Source organism: Aythya ferina (assembly GCF_964211825.1).
Source record: "Aythya ferina genome assembly, chromosome: 2".
NCBI lineage: Eukaryota > Metazoa > Chordata > Aves > Anseriformes > Anatidae > Aythya > Aythya ferina.
This window is the reverse complement of record NC_140297.1, coordinates 108,883,334-108,905,289: the sequence shown is the minus strand read 5'-3', so window position 1 is coordinate 108,905,289 and position 21,956 is coordinate 108,883,334. Positions and strand designations below refer to the sequence as shown.

Sequence of the window (21,956 nt, the reverse complement as noted above, 5' to 3'; positions counted from 1 at the left end):
TACTCAGAGAACACAGAACACTATTCTAGAGATAGCAGCTCAATACAGAAATGGGTTCTTCAGTTTAATTTCTTTTTCTTTTTTTTTTTTTTTTTGGGGGGGGAGGGGGAGTAGGGGAGGCTGTGCTGTTTGTCATAGTTGGAGTTCCTTGTAGTCAGTCTCAGGTTCTGCAGACCTGAATCCAGACTAGAAAACTCTAAGCCACTTTTTCTTTTGTTAGCTGCTGGACTATGTTTTTGTTTGTTTGTTTTCCAGTTCCTTTAAGAAAACAACTGCAAGACACAAAGAAAGAGGAAGATCTTGGTGAAGCCCCAGCTTGGGAGGATAAAGCTCTGGCTTTGTGGGATGAAGGTGGTAAAAAGAGAGTTGAGTAGGCATAGACATCAAGAGATGGTCCAGGAGCAGGCTCAGGTGTGTGACAGTCCAGATGGATCTCAGCAAGTGTGCTTACCTGTACAGCTTGGCCAAGGAGAAGGTCATTTCCCAGCAGCACATCTACAGAGGTTGGTCCATGACCAGCAACCCCAGGGGCTGGACCCTGTGTGTGTCCAGCCACAGAGGCAGACAGCCCAAGGAGGTATAGTCCCAAACATGGAACCACGGCAAATAAATGAGAGGTGGGATGCCCCAGAGGTGACAGTGCAGGTGCGGCCTCAGAAGCTGAGCCAGGGGTGGGAGGCTCCAGAGGTGACAGTGCAGGTGTGGCCTCAGAAGCTGAGCCCAAGGTGGGAGATGCCAGAGGTTACTGTGCAAATGCAGTTACAGCAGAGGGGCCAAGGACCAGCTCTCCCACACATAACTGTGCAGGTACAGCCACAGGTCTGGGGACAACAAGTGGCTGGCGTCAAGGTCACTGTGCAGACGCACTCAGGCTGTGAGCCAGAAGAAGTGACCCAGGTCCAGGACCAAGGTGATGAAGCGTTAGGGAACGGAGAACAGCTGACACGAAAACAAAACCAGGGAGATCTGATGGCAAGATATGAAAGTGAGAGAGAAGTGAATGAAGTGGAGCTGGTGCCACAGGGGGCTTGGAATCAAAAACAGGATCAAGAAGGAGAGGTGATGAAATTCCAGCAGGAACAGAACCAAAAAGGGGAAAGAGTAGAAGTGACAGAACTGCAGGTTGAAGACCAAGCAGGCCTGGATAGGATGGTGACAGAAGAGCAGCTGCAGGACCAGAGCCAAGAGCGAGAAAATTTAAAAGCAGACCTGTCACCACAACAGGAAGGTCAAAGAGATACAGAGATGAGGCAGGACCAAAGTGATGTCCACATCCAAGAAGAACCCAAGGGACTGGTTGAAGAGCAACAGGAAGATCTGGAGCAAGAAGTGCCTAAGAAACGCCCCCGAGAAACTCCAAATTACTTTGTCTCTATACCAATCACGGATGATCAGGTATTTTAAAATAGTTCTGTCTAGAACAAAGCCTTAAGGGGGAAAAAATAAAATAAAAAGTTTCCTTAGTTTCCAATAGTTTCCAAGTTTGTTAATAACCTAGAGTTATCAAATTTTGCTCCCCTACCTGAACTAGTTAAATATTACTTTGAGAATTGCCGTTTTTCTTTTCATAAGGTCTGATTGGATGTGTCTCTGCAATAGTATCTTTTAGTCTATAATAGTTTTCTAAAAGAAAGCAGTGGCTTTTACCACCTTGTATTGTCCATTCCTGAATGTTTAAATTTATACTTAGTGCAGTAGAAACTAGAACTTGTTTATCTCCTTCTCCACTGAGGTTCACAATGGCGGATGAGAACTTTCTTCTGTCCTACAGAAGAGAAAAAGGGGTGTTGATCTATTCTCTTCTACCCACAAACTTATCCTGACATTTTAAGTAGACAGTTAATTCCAGGAATCCCTGTGTGGAGTCTGCATGCTCATTCTTCACCCAGGTATGCTACATTCTGTGACTTCCGTGGGAAAGCAACAGATTTTCACCTCTAAACAGCAGCAAATGGCAGAAATCCAGATAGAAACATTTTTCTCTAGAGGCTTTGTGAGTGCCCTAAAGCATTCCAGTTACCACAGAAGACATTTCTGAAATGTGTCAAGCTAGCCTTGTAGGACTTGGATACTTCAGCCACAATTTTATGATCCATGGAAGTAAATTCTGAAGATGATGTGAAAGCTGGAGACAGATTGTACACCTCGCTTTTTAACTAGTTATGTATGACAGGTTTGAAGCCTCTAATTTCTGCAAAATTCCATGCATATTTTTATTGTAATATAATGGAGAAGACTTTGCCTCACCTTGAGCTACCTATTCCCATTCAGCTGGTACAAGTCTTGAAACTCACTTTATCTTCTGAAAGACAAAAAGTACTTCATTCCTGAAGCAGTACTGTTGGTACTTTTACTGGGAATTCTTCTGCCATTCAGCCTTCTGTAGAGAGATGTGACTTGTTGATGGCAATGTCACATTATTTGTTTAGTGTACAAAATCAGACGGCTCTCATGCTCTGTACCAGCATCCACTGCACTCTCTGCAGCCCTGCCTAGGCTAAGCCTTCTTGACCCCACAGCATACACACAGGAAATTAAGAGAAGCTTTGGGATGGAGATACAAGAAAGAGGCTATTCCACCTGGCAGAAGCAGGCAGAGGGAAGTCTTGATTTGTATCATTAACTATTGCACCCCAGCTAGCATGAGCAGAACTGAGACATAGGATAATTAGCGTGAATTATTAATATTTATAACATATATGCACCTTGGGAACTTTTCCTACAAAATATATTTTCACCACATCCATACAAGTTAACATTCATATATATATATATATATATATATATGTATTTTACATATCTCTTGGCTACCAGCTTCTCTTAGTTTATGCTTCTTTTTCCAGTGAACCAAACTGATGTTATTTCTAGTAGCATATAAATTGATTGCTTTTTTTCCTAGCTTAGGCTTCCATGCAGTATTTGGGACAACTGTATTTGCAATACTGAAAGGCAATAATTAAGTAGAATGACTCTGTCTGTTGTACATCTTTTTTCCTTTTTTTTTTTTTTCCCCAGTGTGGGAAGAAGCTGTAGTATGGTAGCTTGGTTTGGCAGGCTTTGAAATTTTTGTTTTTTCCTTAAGTAAGATTAGGAACCTTTACGTATGTGTTAGAGGGAGATGTCAAAGGTGCCTTCCTCTTGGTAGGCAATTATTTGCTCTGGCTTTGTCTTGAGTGGAATAATCGCTGAAGGTTATCTGGAGGATGGCCCCATATAACTTTCAGTGATTCCTACATATGACTGGCTTTTGAGAGGTGAACAAAAGTGCAGAGCACATCAGGAAGATAAATGCCAGGAAGGGAAAATAACTGTGTAAGCTGGAAGACAATGCTGGCAGAGGAACAAATGGGTATGCAGTGGGCAAAGAATAAATCTAGGCTGGAAACTGGAAAATTTCCTGCCATCTGAGGAATGAGATCATGGAACAGCTCGAGGGGACACAAGTGCCTAACTTATTCTGCTATTTTAATGAGATTTGTGTCCTAATATATGGCCTGTGACCACATCTTATAGAACTCTGTGAATATTCTTCCCTTCTGCTTTTCTTCTCTCAATTCTGCTCTTCCAGATTTCTTTGGTCTTGCACCAGCTGTAGTAATCTGGCAGCTCTGTCTCTGGCTGGCTGCTCTGCCCAAGATATTCCTGTTTCATGCTTCTTTCAGAGTCTCGTGCTTTACTGTTAATGGTAGCAGTGATTGATGGCCTTGGGTAAGAGTCTGTATGAGGGGAAACATTGAAGTTACCCACTGCTCCCAGAACTGCAGGCCTGGTATATGTGGAGTGTGCATAAAATAAATGTATATGTGCATATGTAATACTTGTCAATAATTTCAGATGCTTTCCTCTATGAAGAAGAGGGATTTGACCCTACAAAGGGAACGTATCATATGCTTCACTGATGTACTGAGTTGCTCCACCTGTTGAAAGGATTTAAAGATGTTACAACTCTTCTGGGTAGAACTAGTTTCCCTTAAATAATTTTTTTTAAGAGATTGGTTCTGCAACAGTCAGGTTGGAGGAATTTGAGTCAAACTTGGCTTCCCAGTTGTCTAAGCCTCAAACCGAGTCTCAGATGATCTTTCAAGAGTATTCTCAGAGTGGGGTACTTATGAGTGTAAGGCTCTCTTTATGGAATTGGGTCAATACTCAATGTATTCTGTTGAAGCAAAGATTTTTAGGTTGTGCGATCAGAAAACTTGATATCTTGATTCCTGGTCTCTTTTCATGATCTAGGCAGAAGTGCAGGCCATACTAGATTGCAAGAAGCAGGCCTTAATCAATTATATCTGTCACAGTAAGAAATGCTTTAATTTAAGAGTCATTTCAATGTTGATTTTAACATAGTGAGAAATGTACTGTAAGCATCTGAATTCAAGGAGTTCACTGTTTTAATCTTCAAATGGATTCTCTTAATTGTATCTGTCTTTATCCTGGCATTTACCAGAAACTTGTTATACTAATCTCTTCTGCCATCTAGGTTGTGGTTCTGTTAGCTGGACTGCACAGTGACTGCCAAGGCTTTATGTAGAAAAATTGCAAAACAAAAATATATTGACCCAGCTGTTTCAACCTATGTAAGAATAAAGTAGAGCTCTAATGTGTGTAAGCATCTAGGCATGTAAGTCAGTATTGGCTCACTGAAATAATGTGAAAAATCTATAAACACCTCGGCTGTAACAACGGCTTCCACCAAGTGCTTAGTCCTGAAGTGTTTGAATTTTTCTCCATCCCAGCTTCTTCCTGTGACTTGTTTCTCAGCCTTAACAGATTGTTTTAAAAGTTCTTTTTCTTTGTAACCAGCCATTGGAGCTAACTGAGAAAAGACACAATAGACCCAGAAGAACTAAAAATTGGCTGTGCAGCTCTAGAAAATATCTACTTGGACAACAGCATCTTTACTGAGTTGATCTTTGTTGCTAGTTTTCTTTTGGGAAGAAATCAGTTTAATCTGTGATCAAACTTGTAATCAGAAAATGGTATAAGATTAATTATGGAAATGCTATTCAATTTCCACAGTCTATTAACAACTGACTACTGCATGAAGATCACATTAATATTTACAGTATTATGAGCTTTATTCAAACATGCTTAGGGTCAGATTCAGACCTAGTTTAAGATCTAGGATGCTGACTCACATGAGAGCAATGAATTTAGCCTGTAGGCTTTGAAAGGGAAAACAGATCAATCAATTTTTATTTTTTATTTTTTTTAAACAACAAACACTAATTTGAAACAGAAACATAGAAATAATATTATGTGATAGATTGGGAGGGAGGGGGTGTTGCTTGTTGATATTTGATTCAGACTGGAACTGCATTTTTGTGTAGGAGGCTGTAGCTTTCTGAATTTTTCCTGCAACACCTGGACACCCCACAATGAAGCTTTATTTCCCTGTCTCCTGTTTACTGCATTGCAGATTTTGGACAGAATTGAAGACGTCCAAGAGCTTGTATTCACAAAAGAGCCTGACTTACTGAGAGCTTTTCTTCCTGTTCAAACTATGCACCTTACTATAATAGTGGCTCACCTGGCAACAGAAGAAGACGTAAAAAAGTAAGAATTCTGCAAGATTTAAGTGCAGCTAACTTTACTGTAAAATTGGGAGCCTTATTTCTGTGATGAATAACAACTTTTAGTAGGGCTTACCCACAGTTTTCCTCTTATAATTTTCTGATCAGTTTCTGTGTTGCTCCTGATACATAGTAAGGAAAACTCTTTACAAGAGCTAAATGGGATTTTTCAGAGGTTGAAATTCTGCCCATCTGTCATGGGGTGTGGGGAGAAGGCAGCATGTCTGTTAAAGTTATAATTACTGTTCTTATCATAAATTAACTCAATGAATGTAGCTTTTTGAGAAACTACAGCTTTTCAGATCAGCCATGCTTGTATCAGCTGGAAAACATTAACTGATAGGACATGTTGCATTAAGGAAAACAAAAGTCTCACTAGTTCCTTTCCAAGCTGTTCTCTTGTCTAATTACAGCTGGGGGCTGTCAGTAGGGTCCTGTGAGTTATGATGGGGATAGTGAGAGATGATTTAGGAAAGCAGCCCTGTGGTGAGGAGGGCTAAAGCTGTTGGAGTGGATGCACAAGCAGAACCAAGAGCCAATATGTTAGAGTTTTTCTTCTCTGAGCCTTTTTCTTCTCTAAGCCTTCTATGGTACTACACAGGGGAAACAAGTCTCTGGCATAGGGAGGTTTTTAGACACCTGGGAAGGTATTGCAAGGTAGAGGTGAGAATCTGTTCAGAGTAATCCTTTTTCCAGAGGTCTTGGCAAGGGAATGGCAAAATAGAATAAGGACTCAGCATTGTGCAGGTAAGACAAAGGATCTGCCTGGACATAAAGCAATGTCTTGCTGGAATGAACTTGTTTGTTTTTGTTTTTTCTGTACAAGTATTTTTTTTAAAATCTCTGCTCATACAGGTGGAGTTGGCTAAACAGGACTAAGATGCAAATGCACGTGACAGATTTGTATGTGCCTTATAAAAATGACCTGTATTAGTGTTCATTCAAGGCTTTTTTTGGAAGGCCTGAGGGAAGAGGTAGGAGAACCTTTACATGGGCTGAAGAACCTGTGTGTGGAAGTCACTATGTACAGTAATTTGGCAATAAAAATCCCTGTCAGTGTTGCTGACTGGGCAGGCTGTCATCCAAGAGGATAGGAAGCTAGTGGAGAGCAGCAGTGAAAATAGGAATCAATCAGTTGGAGAGGTGAGTGGAGCTAAGTAGTGTTAATGAACTTAAGAGTGGATGTGTCTGTAATATAAAAAATAATGGGCATACCTAATGAAAAGAAGATCTTACTTGCCAAAAGCTTTTCATCCTTTATCTTCTATGTAACTGCAAAACTCTACTAAACAGGCTCTAGTTTAGTGGCTGCTGCTCGGTGCTGTGATATGAGAGACCACCTTAGTTGTTAAGCCAAGCACTTCTGAAGCTTATAGCACTGCTGCAACAGCATGCTTAGCCCCTTGAAATGAGAGGAAGGCAACTTGAAGAACTTGTGCTATGAAATATCTAGCAGTGATTAATGGTAGTCTAGACATAATGGTCTTAAATGGAGGGCTAAGTTATCCCTGCTTGTTATTAAGGTGGAAGGAGCAAGATCCTCTGCAGAAAACTCATCCCCCTTCCATCTTCAGTGCTATCCTCATCAAAACTTCATCTACACAGTCCCTAGGAGGTTCAAGAAGCAGCAGGTCTCAAGTTAGAATTAACAAATGACAATTCTTCACTACTGCATTCAAGTTATAATGTTGACTTTTGTAGGTTAAGATATGCCTTTACGCATGAAATATTTTCCTAAGAGGATAAGGGCACAGAATTTGTGCCACGTGGATGGTAGTGCTAGTTTTCTTTTTGGATAATGTAAAAATAAAGACTTTATTTCAAATAATGAAGCAAGGTAGTCAAAACTTTTTAAGTATTATGCTAAAGAAAATGTAAATCTAGCTATGGGAACCACAGCAACTATTGGGCAGGTGTTCTTGTGGTCCTTAGTTGTGCAGTGTTTTGTTAGAGGTGTGAGGCATTATTAGAAGGCTTCTGCTCAGGCTCTGGGCTTGAAGTCTGACAATTCCTTTTCCATTTTCCAGTGACACCAAGGTAAAAAGGTGTCCTTGTAACACTTTAGTGAGTATTCAGTTACTCAAGGAGGTATTTGTTTTTAGAAGTCTAATAGTTATATTTTGTTTGAATCTAAACAAAATAGTTGAACTACTATATCATGGATAACTTCTTGGTGATGCTTCTGTGCACAGCAAGGTGCGCATCTTAATTCTGTTGAAATGGGACCTAGAGCTTTCAACACAAGAAACAGTTTGCTATTTTGTTAACTGTACTTGAATAATAAAATGGAGACAAATGTTTGATGTACTTCAGCTGAGAGAATAGATTTACTTAGGTTTAAGAATAAAGTTAGTGAACCAGATGAAAATTACAATGATAAAGGTTTAAATTTCATGATGAATATAAGTTCAGCATTTATCCCTTTGACTGCTTAGCAACACTATAGTCACATAGCCATTTCTGGAATGTTAATGACTTAAACATTCACTTTTCTAGCAAAACTCACTTCTAATGTATAAACTAAAGTTGAAGTTAAAAGACACAATTTACTTTAAATGTCTGCACATCTGCTAATTGTTACAAAAACATTAGCACTGGAATATAGTGTGCTTGGTAGACCTTCTATAGTGTTGCAGAATGGCCAAAATCTTTTTAATCTGATATTTGAAAAGTAACGATATTTTTAGGTGTAATAGTGAAATAACCTTATTTCAGACTTTATTTTGTATTTTTGAAGGGCTGTTCTGGCACTGAAGCAAAGCAAGGCTAAAGTTGAAGCCATTTTGCAAGGTAAAGACCTTATTATGACATTTCATGGGATTGGACAGTTTAACAATCAAGTGATATATGTGAAAATGTCAGAGGAAAACCAGAAGATGCTTAGCAGAATTGCAAGTAAGTACCTAACCTAAATCTTTACTGCTTGCAGTAAACAAGTTTGCAGTCTGTCAGCTCTTCAACATACTGGCCTGAGCTGTTGTGCATGCCTATAAAGTGCTGCCTTTCCTCTCACTGTCTTGTTTTTCCTCTCACTGTGTTGTTTTCTTAATTGTTAAATATGAAGCTGAAAGTGAGATCCTGCAGAGCTTGAGAGCTAGAATAAGTTCTGTGCACTAAATTGGAAGGGGTGAGGTGCACAGGTGTTTGGCTTGTCAGGATCACACAGCAAGTCTACTCTAGCAGGCCCTGCAGTCAGGATCTTGCAGACTTATGGTGTACATAGTTTTTGAAAGAGACCTCTCATAATTGGTGCCCTATCCATTCTAATAAACTGGAAACATTGCAAGTGTTGACTTTAGTTGAGTTGAGTTACCTTCTGTAAATTAGAGCATGCATGAAATTATTATCCATGGGACAGGAGATGACAAATAATAGTGGCTGCATATATAATCTGCAGATAATTTTTTACTTCCATTATAGAAGATGGAACAAAAGTACAAGAATAGCTTCTATCCTCAGTTCTAACTTCCCAAAGCAATGATGGGTTCATGAAGATATTCCAGGTGTGACCAGCTTACCTCCATCTGAACATAGTCTCTGAAGGATTTGTTGTTCTCCCCTTCCCTTCACCCTGTTCTGTTTTTAGAAGCTGGTTTAGCCTGCAATGCAGAACCTAATCTGTGTCCTGGGCTTCAACTTACAACAGAGCAGAATTAATCAATATATGCTTTTTGCTTGCTATTTTCATACTAAGCAAAAAAGAAGCATCGTTCTACTAATGCTTCTCAAAAAGGCATGCAGCACAACCACTATGTAATCTTCAAATGATTTTTTTTTTCAGAATAGTCTGTTTTCTTTTTTGTAAAGGCTGCTTCACCCTTCCTCCAGTTCTTAGCTTTGACTGCACTCTTGCACTCTTCTCCTTTTATTTTTCTCTTAAATAACTAGTGATGCAACTAGACAAAAAATACCTCATAATATGACCAGCTTCTTAGGCATTTCACTGTCTGTTACCTTTTGCTTGACTCTAGCCTTCATTTCCCTTATCGTTCCATTGATGACGGAGACAATTTTGACTCAAACTAGCTGTGCTTTTGTTGAAAGTAGTCTGACATTATCCCTGCTTATTAGGATTTGTGCCTCAAAAAAACTTCCCCATGCCCAAACTGTTTTTTCTAAAATCTGTTCAACACAAAATAATCTGGACTGAATATGACTAAGTACAAGACACATGATGCAGTTTCTTTTGAAATCAGTTTTCCTACATGCCAGCCCACGAGGTATATGCTTCAATACCACTGAAAAAAGAGACCGCTTAACTGTTTTTGATGCCCCTCACCTTAACACTCTCCTCCATCACTTCTGAAAGATGCAGAAGTGAATACCTGCTCCTCTCCCTTGGTTATTGCTGTTTTCCCCCTACTCTGTTTTTGCTTTATGGAGGATTTTATTCCCAGTGAATCATAGCATGATAAAGGTTGATCTTGCGTGCTATTTTAGCATCTGCAGAAATGTTTAAATTTGGTTCTGCAGAATGTATGCTATGATGATCTTTTTACTTTATTTTTTAAAGGGTATTGGAGCTGCATTAACTCTGAAAGCCATTACAATAGTGGGTGGCAGATTCCTTCTTGTTCCCTGCCTGGATCACCTGCATCTTTGGGGTTCTACAAACCTGGCGTCTACTTTCTGATCTGAACCTCTTTCCAGATAAGCTGGAAAAGAATCGTTTTGATTGCAAACCCCAGGAATATTCTGTCAGTATTTGCATTTATTTCATGCAATATGATTGTTCATTGATTGCCTAAAATACTTCCTTGACTGTGAGACAAGCTGCCAGTATTCAAGCTGTTAGCTCTGTTACCAATGGCTTTGCTATTCAGAGAGAAACAACTTTCATTGTTCTCATTTCTGAATAATTTCTGACCATTCCTAGCACTTAAGTCTGTGGATTATGCAAATATATCTATCTTTTTAATAACATCTGTGAAGGAATGTTTTTTCCCCGTTTTCTTCCTCCCCTCTCCCCCAGCTTAGAATCAATTATTATGTAATGGATAGCAAATGTTTTCCTCAAATTCTAATCAATACTTGGTTGGTCATGGAGTAGATGTGGCTTTCCAAATGTTGCCTTGTAAAGCAGCTTGATGGGCAAATGATTTGACTGGCAAAGATCAAGCCACTCCTGCCATCTGCCTCTACCTCAGTGTCCTTATTTGATAATTTGTCAGAAACAGTTTAACAGTTCAGCCTGTTCTAATGAAGGTTTTGAACCTCTGAGGTGTGCCTGGAAAATTAAGTGCCATCCTGACATGTGCAAAACCTCAGCTATAAGACTTATACCTAAACTGACTTCTTGAAGAGACTTCCTAGCCTTGACCTTCCTCCCATTATCAGCCTTCCTGGTGAAACTCTGCTCGTGGCAGTAAGGCCTTCACCTTGCAACAATGACAGCTCACGGATGTCTGGTAGGAGTGGAGCTGGGTGAGCATGAGGAGACTCTGATCCATTGTTTTGATATGTTAACCTCTGGCTTACTTTTTTTGAGCACCCTCAGGATATCATTTGCCCAGGTGAATGTGTGGGAGCAGCTCTTTACTAGAAGGAGTTCAAATATGTTGCTGCTGCATGTGTATTTTGGGGATTGCTGTGCTTTCACCTAGTGGCGTGGGCACAAGAAGACTTTATCATAGTGTTTCTTCATGTTATATTTTTTTCCATGAAGTGCCTGAGACTCTTTAGGGGTGGTTTGATACATAACCATAACAGCCTAGTATAGTTTTTAGATAGCCTAAAGTACCTGCTATGCCCATGCTGGACCTATAGTGAGACTACTCTTCTGCAGAGCTGTGGCAGGTGGGCATCCTGTGGGGCATCTGAAATGGCATCAGGAGCTTATTCAGGCAACTGGGGCCTATTCTTCATATATTTTCCAGATGGAAAGCATAAAGCAGTTGCCTTGGCAAAGTGACCAGGCAGTCACAGCTGCTGTTCCCTCACAAATACGGAGATGAAACATTTTAATGTATTAATTAGCTAAACTACAAGCCAGAGACTTGGACTTGATACAAATGCTTATGACAAACTGGTAAACACAGTAGTTAAACTTCCTGATGGTAACATAAAATGAAAGTAGGGTGACTTCAAGCAAGCCACTTTTCAAATGTGATAGCTTTTCTTTAAACACCCATTTCCACGTGGAACCTGCTTCTCCCAGTGCCTGGGTAATGTAGGAGTAACATATTAGTGTGAAGGAGTGGGGTCTGGCAAGAAGCAACATATAAATGTTGCAGGATCTTGGGGCAGGTGTTGATCTTCATATTTATAATCATCTTTATAGATCCAAGGTATAAAGACCTCTGTCAATAGGAAAAAAAAGAAAGCCAGATACATCCTAAATGTATCCTTTAGCTAAGGATTTCAGTGTTATTTTTGAACTATTCTTCACTGTTGAAGTGTTTCTTGTTCTGCAACAGTTGTTTAACTTCCTGTATCTGCCAAATTTGTGGGGGTCTATTTGCTGCAGGCTTCACCTTGCTATCCTTGTGAGACTCTGCATCCCCCATTTCAAAGTTCATGACAACCAAGAATAGATCAACTTGATTTAATATTTCTGGGCATTGCAGTCCTAAGCTGAAAGACCTTGAATATAAATTCTGGAGTTGCTCACAGTCACTTCATTCAAAGGAGAATAAAACCTTATTGCTTTAAAATTGTAATCAACCTTTTTAAACAGTCACCAGTGTAAATGCTTCCCATCTTATCTTCTGGGAAAGAAATATGTCTGTGTGACTTTTCCTTCTGAATTGGTCTTTGCAGATATGTACTTATTTTGTGGATCTTGCCACTATTTTTCTTTCTGAAAGCATTTTGCCCCTCATATTGCTTTTTGCAAAACTGTCCCATTGTGGCCACAGCTTGTTGTGTTCTGCTCCTGTCAGGGCTGCCCTGGCACGTATTTTCCTGAACTTGCCATTGTGATAGGAGGCTTTGTGAATGCAGACAACAGCACTGCAAACACAAAAGTTTAGATCTATTTACAGGTTTGCAACATAAGGCTGTATTGTCATGCCCAACTTTGTTTTCGCTAATTTTGTCTGTTTCCCCTGATGGTATGACAATTACTTATCTCATACTGTATTTCAACTGTTGTCTTCAAGAACAGAATGGTGGGATTGTTGTCTAACCTTCTTATAAGTATGTTCCCACATCTCCCAGTTATTACTTTATCCCTTATTTTATCTTTTTACCAGAAGCTGTGGAAGAATGCTTTAATGAAATGAATCTCGACATTTCAGGGAGCAAGGATTTCAAACCCCATCTTACTTTTCTAAAGCTCTCCAAAGCACCGAGATTAAAAAGAAGGGTGAGTAGGCTTTAAATTCTTTTTACTGGTATCAGTTCTAGAGATTATTTTTATTTTAATGATTTTTTTTGGGGGGGAGGGGTGGGCTATATGCTTCAATCTTCATTTCAACTACAGAAAAAAAATCTATTTAACAGAGCTTCTATTTCAACTGGCCAAAATACTTATTTCTTCATATTCAACTAGAAGAGATGAATATTCTTGTCCATATTGTGTATGGCTCTAATGGTAGAATACAGAGTGCTTTCCTTCTGCTGTGGGCAGTTGAATCTGCATGAAAATACAATGTCAAGCTGCTTCCATAGGGCAGGATGGCTTCAAGCAATATTTATCCGAGAACAAGATTAATGTCACTTTGGAAGCTAGGCTGGTGCTTTGATTTATGCTAGAAATGTGTGATGTGCTTTCTTAACCTTTACTGCAGCATTGTATGGTTTATCACATACAATTAAAGTTAAAAAAAAAAAAAAAAAAAAAAAAAAAAAAACACTGATTAGATTACTCATTTCCCAGTGGAATATTGTCCTGCTTGTTTCCAGGAATAGTTCTTGTATTTATGAGGTCAATATATTGCAAACCTGAAACACGAAAGGAGCATGCATGAAGAAAACAGAAAATGTTATAATAGCTGAGGAAAATGACCTTGTATTTGTGCACATCAAGTACTTCAAATTGACTTGATACTTGCCTTCTGTACAATCAAAGTTGGATAGTACCAGTAGTTCTGTGCTGGAGTTTTTTTTCTTTTATATTGCCTACAGAGAATTTCATCAGTACAGGCATCAGCAATGTCTAATGCAAAAAAAAAAAAAAGTATAGTATGAATGTAGGAATTGCTGTTGATTTCTGTCTAGAATAATTCAGAATAATTCAGAAATTCCTTCTACCATTGAACATACAGTTTTGGGCATCACTGAAAAAAGCATGATTACATCCTCTCTGCACTCTCCTTTTAGATATTTAATATACATTGACAAGATTCCCCTGAGCCTTCTCAAGGCTTAAGTCCCACCTCTCCTAGCCTTTCCTTGTAGGAGTGATGTTCCAGTCACTTCATCTTCATGGCCCTTCACTAGACTCCCTCTAGTAGCTCCATACAGGGAAGCCCAGAAATAAATGTGTACTCAGGCATGGCCTCACCAGTGCTGAGTAGTGGGGAAGGACCACTTCACCTGCTGGCAATATATTGCCTGAGGAAGCCAAGAATACAGTTATCCTTCTTTGTGACAAGGTTACACATTTATTTTCAACTTTGTGTCCACCAGGACCTCCAAGCCACTTCCTGCAAAGGTGCCTTCTAGCTGGGCAGCCCCCAGTATGTCCTGGTGCATGGGACTGTTCTTCCCCAGTTGCAGGACTTGATGCTTCCCCTTGTAGAACTGGATGTACTTCCTCTTGACCCATTTCTCCAGCCTGTCCAGGTTCCTCCGGATGGCAGCACAACCATCTGGTGTATCAGCCACTCCTACCAGTTTTGCCCTCTGCAAGCTTTCTGAGGGTGTGCCTTGCCCCATCACCCAGATAACTAATGAAGGTGTTAAATAGGACTGTACCCAGTATTGATCTCTGGGGTACTCTGCTATTTACTAGTCTCCAGCTAGATCTGGATCCTCTGAATCCAACCATGCACACAGTTTTTAATCCACCTTGCTGTCTGCTCATCCAGCCCATATATGTCAACAGCTTCTCTGTGAGGTTCTTACAGGAGCCAGTGACAAAAGAATTACTGAAGTCTAGGCTACTAAAGATAGTCTATGAATATCTCCTGCTTTCCTCATCTATAGGGTATTGTTCATTCCTGTCTCCAGATTTGTATGCACCTTAACCCTGTTGCTTCTAAATACTATTCTACACATCATGACCATGAAATTTAGGTAGAATGGGGTTGCATGTTAAGTTAGTTATCAGGGCACATGTGGATGCTGTATGTCCATGTACAATCTCACCATAGTTAATGTTCAGCCCCAGACACAGGATTTAACCTCAAAGATCAGACCAGAATATTAATGTATGAGTTTGAAATCTGACATACCAAATTGAAAATACTTAGTATTTGCTTTGTCTTTTCCAGAGTCAAAATGTAATGGGTTAAAGAAGGAAAACTCTATAAATCTATAATACCCTGTTCTTAAAGACAGCAGGAGAGAAACCAAAATTCCTAAATACTAGAAGATGCCAAGTGTGAGAAAAATATTGTTTTAGTTATTATGATGCCATCTACTGGCTGTAATTACTTGCTGTATATCATAAATAAGTGTTTCCATGTAATATGAATGCAATTCAGGTACTTCATGCAACTTCACTGCTTCCACAGTGAAGCTCAAGAAACAATTACTAGCATTGCCTGCTTACATTTTACTTCTCACGAACGTTTTAATAAAAGATATATGATGCATATGAAGTTGTTGTAAACCTTGTTTGTATTGAGGATTCATTCTTCTTTAAAACTGCTACATGTTTTAAGTTTGAGCTCAGGAAATTATGCACACTGGACTTTGTGTCTAGAGACCCCAAAAGGTTGGAGGGGGCTTTATTTGTGTACTATTTAGCTTGACAAGCTGCTGAAGGAATGGTATATTCTGTTTATTGTTGAGGTTCAAATTGTGTAGGACACCTCTGGCATAAATATTAAAATATGGGCTTTTCAAATTGTTCTGACCTGTGTTTCCAGAGAGCCAAGAGGGAACAGCTCACCTTAAGAGTATCCACTTCAATGTGTACCCAATATTGTGGAGCCTTTTCCAGCACGCAGACTGCTGTTGTCAGTGCAGGTTGTTGGTCTCCAGTGATGGGCACTGCCCACGCTCACCTATGACAAAGCAAAGCTGGGTTTTAAGTGCTACCACTTGAAAGGGGAAAGCATTTGTTCTTGCTTTTATGCTGCTCAAAGTAGATTCACTTGGTGCAGGTCTGCAAATAGCTGCTATCCATCCTGGGTGTTGAGAGCAGCAATCCTATGAAAATCACTTGTATTAAAATATTCTGGCTCTTTAATGGAAAGGGCAGTCCTAAACCTGGCCTCTTGGAGCTACTTGATAAGTTATCTTAAATGACATGGCCTTACTTGAATTTCCATTGTCCTCCTGAATTACCCAGAAAGCAGCCAATGCACAATGTACCTCTGCATTTAAACAGAACTTATTGCGGGTGTAGAAGTGATGTATGTCTCTTGTGTAACCAATGGCCTGGCTCTAGCTGCCACCAGGGTACCTCTGGGGCACAGTAGAAGATGTACAGTTTGTTCAATTAAACTTTGAAGTGACTTGGCCATTAGGTCTGCTCTGAGGGGCAGCAGTGTCTAAGTGGTTTGAAAGTTTTATTTTTTTTTTTGAAGCTATTTACATGTGTTTCTGTTCAAGTGACAACAGTTATCTTTTGCAATTCCCCTATGGTGCATGCCTACTCATGCAGAGACCTGCCAAAAAGGCTGTTACAAGGAAGGAAGCTTGTAAAGAGACCTCTCATTGTTTTTAAACATGCACTCCTGAGCATCTGGGGGCAAGGCTGAAAATAATTGAGATTCCCTTAAAGAACTGTGCTGCAAGGGGCTCCTCAGGGTCTTGTTAGTGTGCTCTCCTTAAGGGAAGGTGGAGACTGTTACTTGTTGCTTAATGATTTATCTGTCCTTCACTTCTGTGTGTGCCCCTCAGATGTGAGCTTTGTTACAGGCTAAATGCTTTGTGGGAGCCCCTAGTTCAAATTGGCAGCCTGTTGTGGCTGGTGGAAACATGTAGGGATTGTTCAGCCATCCCTGGTGGTCTCTGTACAGCTGAGTCAGTGCTGCTGTACTTGAACTTGTCTTGTGGGGAAACACCAATTTGGAAATGATTTCCATGTTGACAGTCCTAAATTACAATGCTTTCTGATATGCCTTGATTTTGGCAGTGGAAGTTTGTGTTTTTTTTTTTTTTTTAATTTTCAATCTGAAAAGATCATGTAAGCAGTTCAAAATGCATCTATAGGAGTAAAAACTTCCATTTATATATTGTGACTGTTGTAGTGTTTGGCTGTTGAGATATTAGCAGTGTTTAGTTATGATTTAAGAGCTGCTCTGGCTTTTTTTTTGTCTAGCTTGCTTTCACAATAAGCCACTGTTAAATTTCTTTTGAATACTTTACTGATGTATGTCAGCTGTACAGCTTTTTCAGCTATATTTCTAACCTGTCTCTAGCATGCAATTTAATTACTATTGTGACATGTGCACACCAAGGAAAAAGATGCATTTTTCAGGCTGTAGAAGTAACAACAGGATGAGAAACTGAGCAAAGAAAACTTTAGGAAGTTTTCCACCTAAAGGCAATTCAGAAAACTAAGGAATAGTTTCTGAGTTAATGTTGTGACTGCTAAATTGCTTGAAATATCTAAAAATTACATGAATGCTTTTCAATAATACGATTAAATTGAACTGTTGCTTTATCTCTAGTTCTTTTTTTGTGTTTGTGGCTTGTTGAGGGAAGAAGGGTAGGTGAGGGATTCAGAAAAAAGACAAACTTAAAAATAATCAGCTGTCAATACTGTGTTATCAGTATTAACTTAGGTACTACAAAATGCAGTAGATATTGCTATCCTAATGGAGTTGGTGGGTATTTTTCCTAAGTTTTCTTAAGAAAATAATTCATAAGATACTAGTTGATATGTCATGTACTCTTCTGAAGTGTGTATAATTTGTGTATATATACACATACTATAAATTGCTCTTTCAATATTTTAGGGCTTCAGGAAAATTTGTTCGGATCTGTATAAAGAATATGAAGACAGTTTTTTTGGCACAGAGGTTTTCAGTCAAATTGATCTCTGTGCCATGCGTAAGAAGAAACAGGAATCTGGTTACTACTATTGTGAGTGTTCTATTAATGTGGGCTCCAGAGGTACAGAAGAGAGCAAAGAGCAAGAAATGCAGACAGAAGATAAGGGAGAAACAAGCAGTGAAGACCCTCCAGGTAGTGCTGCAGGGACTGAAACAGAGGGAGCTGCTGCAAGTTGTTACCTTGCCTCACATCCAGTAGCAGCTGATGACAAACCATCTGAAAATATTGCTGAGGTTTTAATTGCAAGTAAAGAGGAAGAAATCAATGAGGTGAATGGACAGCCTGAAGCTACAGACGAGACTTTTCTTGCTGCTGGAGAGATCTGCTCAGAGTCAGCGCCTGCTCTGCTGCCAGTAAGATCAGACGCATTGTTGAGTGTGGAAGAGAATCAAGAAAAAGCAAAGGTAACGGACAATGGACTGCAGAAAACTGAAGCAACAGTGTGTGCACCTGATCTGCCAACAAGTTCAGAGTAAAGCTGTTGTAGTCCTTGGTGAACAGATCCCACCCTTGGTGATGGAAGGAAGGCAGCCACTGCAGTGCTTAGCTGCATTGGGCTTGGATAGTGGGTATGGATGGTGGATTAATCTTTGGCAGAAAATGGTCTTTCTAAGAGACTAATAAAACTGAAAGTAGAACAAACTCTGAGGGAAAATGTTTGGACGCAGCATTCAGTAACAAGAACCTAAACTGCAGGTGTGTGAGAGCCAGTGTACTAGAAAGGTAAATGTTTGGGCTTACAGGATCAGGCAGAAGCTCTGCTCTGGCACCAAAGTTGTTGTCAGACACTTCTGTTGCCCAGATATACACTTCTACCATAGTCCTTTCTCTTTTTCCTACTCTACCTTGCCTCTTCCCCTAATTCTGCTCCTTCCTATGCCTGCCTGCCTTCTCTCTCCCAGGACTGCCTACAGACCACCGCTCTCCTGATCCCCACAGTTGCTCTGACCTTAAGGCTCCAAGCCATTTCTGTGACAAAGACACAAGAAATCAATCATTTTGTGTTGTAAGTGGTATGACTTTTGTTGTTAACATGTGTCTGTGAAATATGTGCTTCAGTTCAAATAGTAGCTACTTAATTATTTTGTCTGACTTATGGAAATAGCTCGATTTATCCCTCCAGAAATATTGTAATACAAAGTATTTTTCTTCAGCTAAACTGCTAAGTTATGGCAGCAGAGGAAGAGGAATCCATAATGAACTGTTTTTGTAAAACGCCTTAGAGGAAATGAGGCACAGCAGCTTTTTTCTTCTAAATTGAAGTAATGTTGTAATCTTGAATATATACATGAGTTAGCTCTGTTTTGTCCTGTCCTTCACTGTATTCACTTCTGTCAAGAAGAAATGAAGGGCTTTGTACCACTGCTGGTGCTGAAACCTCCTTGCTATGCATATTGTTCACTGAAGCCATGCAGACAGCTTGTGGCTCCCAAGCAGAGCCTGCCCTACCTGCTGCACGGGAAATAATCTCTCTGCGGAGCCTCATGGCAGGGCGAAGCCAGTAGATGGCACTACTGGAAAAACAGCTGCAGCTGGGACGAGGGAATGAGCTGCTTCGAGGCCCCTGCGGCTCACTCCAGGTTTGGGCGGCTGCAAAGGGGGCAGTGAGCATGGGTAAAGGCAGTAGGATGCCTAGAAAATCCTGCACATCCCTGATTTGCTTTAGCCGATCACTGAAAAGAGGTGTATTTGACCTTTTCTGAGGAAAGATGAAGCTTTTAAAAATGCACGCCTATATGGGGAGAGAAGTGTCCTCAAGTAGTTTTTCCCAAAAGAAGCATTAAGCATGTGGTGTTTGGCTTCCATACGTGATGTGTGGGAATACGGCTTTGGGCAGAGTGTTTAGGGTACACTTTATTAAATTAACACCAGGTTGTTGCAAAGCTGTCCAGCTTGTTACTGGCCTTATAAACCTGGATTTGTGCCCCTTTGGTGGGGAGTGGAGGGAGAGACAAACCTACCAGGCTGCCACTGAGCAGGAGGAAAGGGAAGGTTCTGCATTTAATGAACCCGCTTTGTGCTCTGTGCTGAGGTTTGGGTCAGGCGCCTTGTGTTGCAGCACTTGGCAGAGCATTTATTTTTTTGTCGGTCCACGGAAGGTTGTGGACTTTCAAAAGCCTGTCCCCAAATGGTCTTCTAAATGCAAATTTGAGAGCAGTTATTCACAGCTGCTCTGGGGTCTTAAAATGCAGCTAAATTGCTCAATGCTAGAGGAAGGCTTCAAGGTTAATTTTGAAGAGTAGTTAGAGTGAGGCTTCAGTACTGCATCTCTATATCAGCACATTTTGGATGAATCGGTTTTCCAGAAAACTTTGCCTTAAATACACTGAGGAAACAGTGTTTCTTAATGATTTCCTAATTCAGAAGAGGATCAGTAGAGTCATTCATCTTATGAATTTAAGTGGATTCAATGGCCTAGGACCAAGTACACTTTACAATAAACTGCATTTGTTCTTATTGAAAATGTTAATTATCTTTTTATAGACAGATGGCACTGGAGTGTAGCAAATGTGTGGTGAACCTGTGCTCAAAAACGTTTGGGTGTTTAATGCCTACAGGTTCCAATTTAAGTTTATTTCTGTTTTAGGATTATTGTGATGATTGCAGGGTAATTAATTTCACTTATCTTAAGAGTATAGTAGTCTTGTTTTGGTACATTAAATTAAAATAAATACTTAAGCTATGCCACTACAATTTATCTTGATAATTTAAAATAACACTTAAACCAAAAAGCCTACCAAATATTCAGTTCTTTAGTCCTTAATGACAGCCAGTTCAAAATGAGTTCCTATAATGCTGTTCAAGTCATAACATTTTCAGCCTTGTGATGGAGAACAAGTCCTAAATTTCGTTAGTACTCTGCTTAGGACATGGGGATCCATGTGTTTGTTACTTAATGTTTTTTTTTTATTGAAAGTAATTGAAATACGGTTGATTATTAGGTATTTTTGAGGATAGGGCAGGTGGGAAAAAGCTTCTAAAATGAAATAACTGAACTGAGGAAACAGATTAATTGCCCTTTGACTTCTGTGGGGAAACAACACTAAAATCTAGGTTCAGAAGTGAATTTGAGTCATTCTTTATGATTCCTGCATTTACTGTTCTTTTCATGACATTTTTTTTTCCTTTATAGCTGCTAACTTGCTTATTTTTTTTCACTTTAAGTAATTTGCTTTACAAGCACCAGTAGTTTATGTAGAAGATAAATGCAATCTGCTAATTTGTTCTAATTGAGTTTAGCTTAATGTAACTTGAGTTTTTGAAACAATGGTACAACTTCAGAGTGAGAGAGAACTTGTATTAAATATTACCCACTGGTTGTGTGATCTTTTTTTTGAAAGAACTGTTTTAATGTTTTCCAAGTAAGTTGAAAGGAGGCCTTAACAGTAGCTTCTCCTCATTTCTTGGCTGATTTTTTTTTTTTTTTTTTTAATTGGATATGTATTAAACTAGCAGTTCTAATAAACAGGATGTAAAAACTGAAGGTGTCCTGTAAATACCTTATTCTGGTATTTATTCTATCTGTTCTGCTGTGCTACTGGGTGCTGTTAGACAATTAATCAGATGGGCACTTACTGTCTGAACAGCTAGGGTAGTTTGGTTCTGGATGTTGCATTTTTGGGGGCTAAATGCAACTAAGCAAGAGTCCTGTATATGTTCTAAATTAAAATAAAGATTTTAGCTGTTCCAGCTGGCTTTTTCTTCCCATAGTCCTGTACGTGCTCTATACACAACAGCAGAAACACATCCTTCACCTATATCTCATATCAGGAGGATGCCATGCTCCACTTTGTGAAGTCCTGTGATCTTCTTGTTGTGGTACCCTAAATGCCTGATCCTGTGACTAGGAGCAGGTAGCTTTAGGAGAGGGGGGTGAGAAGCAATCTGCCTTTCTTCTTCCTTGTTCTTCTTGGAGTTCATATTAATGCATATATTCTGCTGTTATTAGTCAAAGCTTCTGCTTGTAGTATGCCATACAATTAAAAAAAAACCTTCATTTTTTTTTGTTTGTTTTGTGTTTTACTGGTGCAGGTAGGATGGAATAACCCCTCAATTCAGTGAGTGTGTGTAAACATACTTAAGTTATTATTCTTGATTTTTTTTATCTTCATGAGACATTCTGAATTTAGCCTTGAAATAATTTCTTCACCTGATCCATTCTTGCGTATTTATCCTAAACCCAACTCAATGGCTGCAGTTGCATAGCCAAGAATAGCTCACCTGTGGTACTTGAGTCTCGAGATGGATGAAGACTGTTAAACTCTGGTAAAT

General features: G+C 39.6%; 1 protein-coding gene across 7 annotated transcripts in view; it reads left to right on the top strand.

Annotated features, from left to right (window-relative positions):
• Window positions 1–21,168, top strand: part of LOC311430684 (uncharacterized protein) — a 36,104-nt gene extending 14,936 nt beyond the window's left edge. For all 7 annotated transcript variants that reach the window (XM_084507501.1, XM_084507506.1, XM_084507505.1 and 4 more), the window contains 5 exons: window positions 256–1,395; window positions 5,417–5,553; window positions 8,308–8,465; window positions 12,764–12,876; window positions 17,588–21,168. In XM_084507501.1, the coding sequence (XP_084363627.1) occupies window positions 346–1,395; window positions 5,417–5,553; window positions 8,308–8,465; window positions 12,764–12,876; window positions 17,588–18,160 (2,031 nt within the window). In that variant the 5' untranslated portion in view covers window positions 256–345 and the 3' untranslated portion in view covers window positions 18,161–21,168. The remainder of the gene's footprint in view (window positions 1–255; window positions 1,396–5,416; window positions 5,554–8,307; window positions 8,466–12,763; window positions 12,877–17,587) is intronic.
• Window positions 21,169–21,956: the final 788 nt, after the last annotated feature.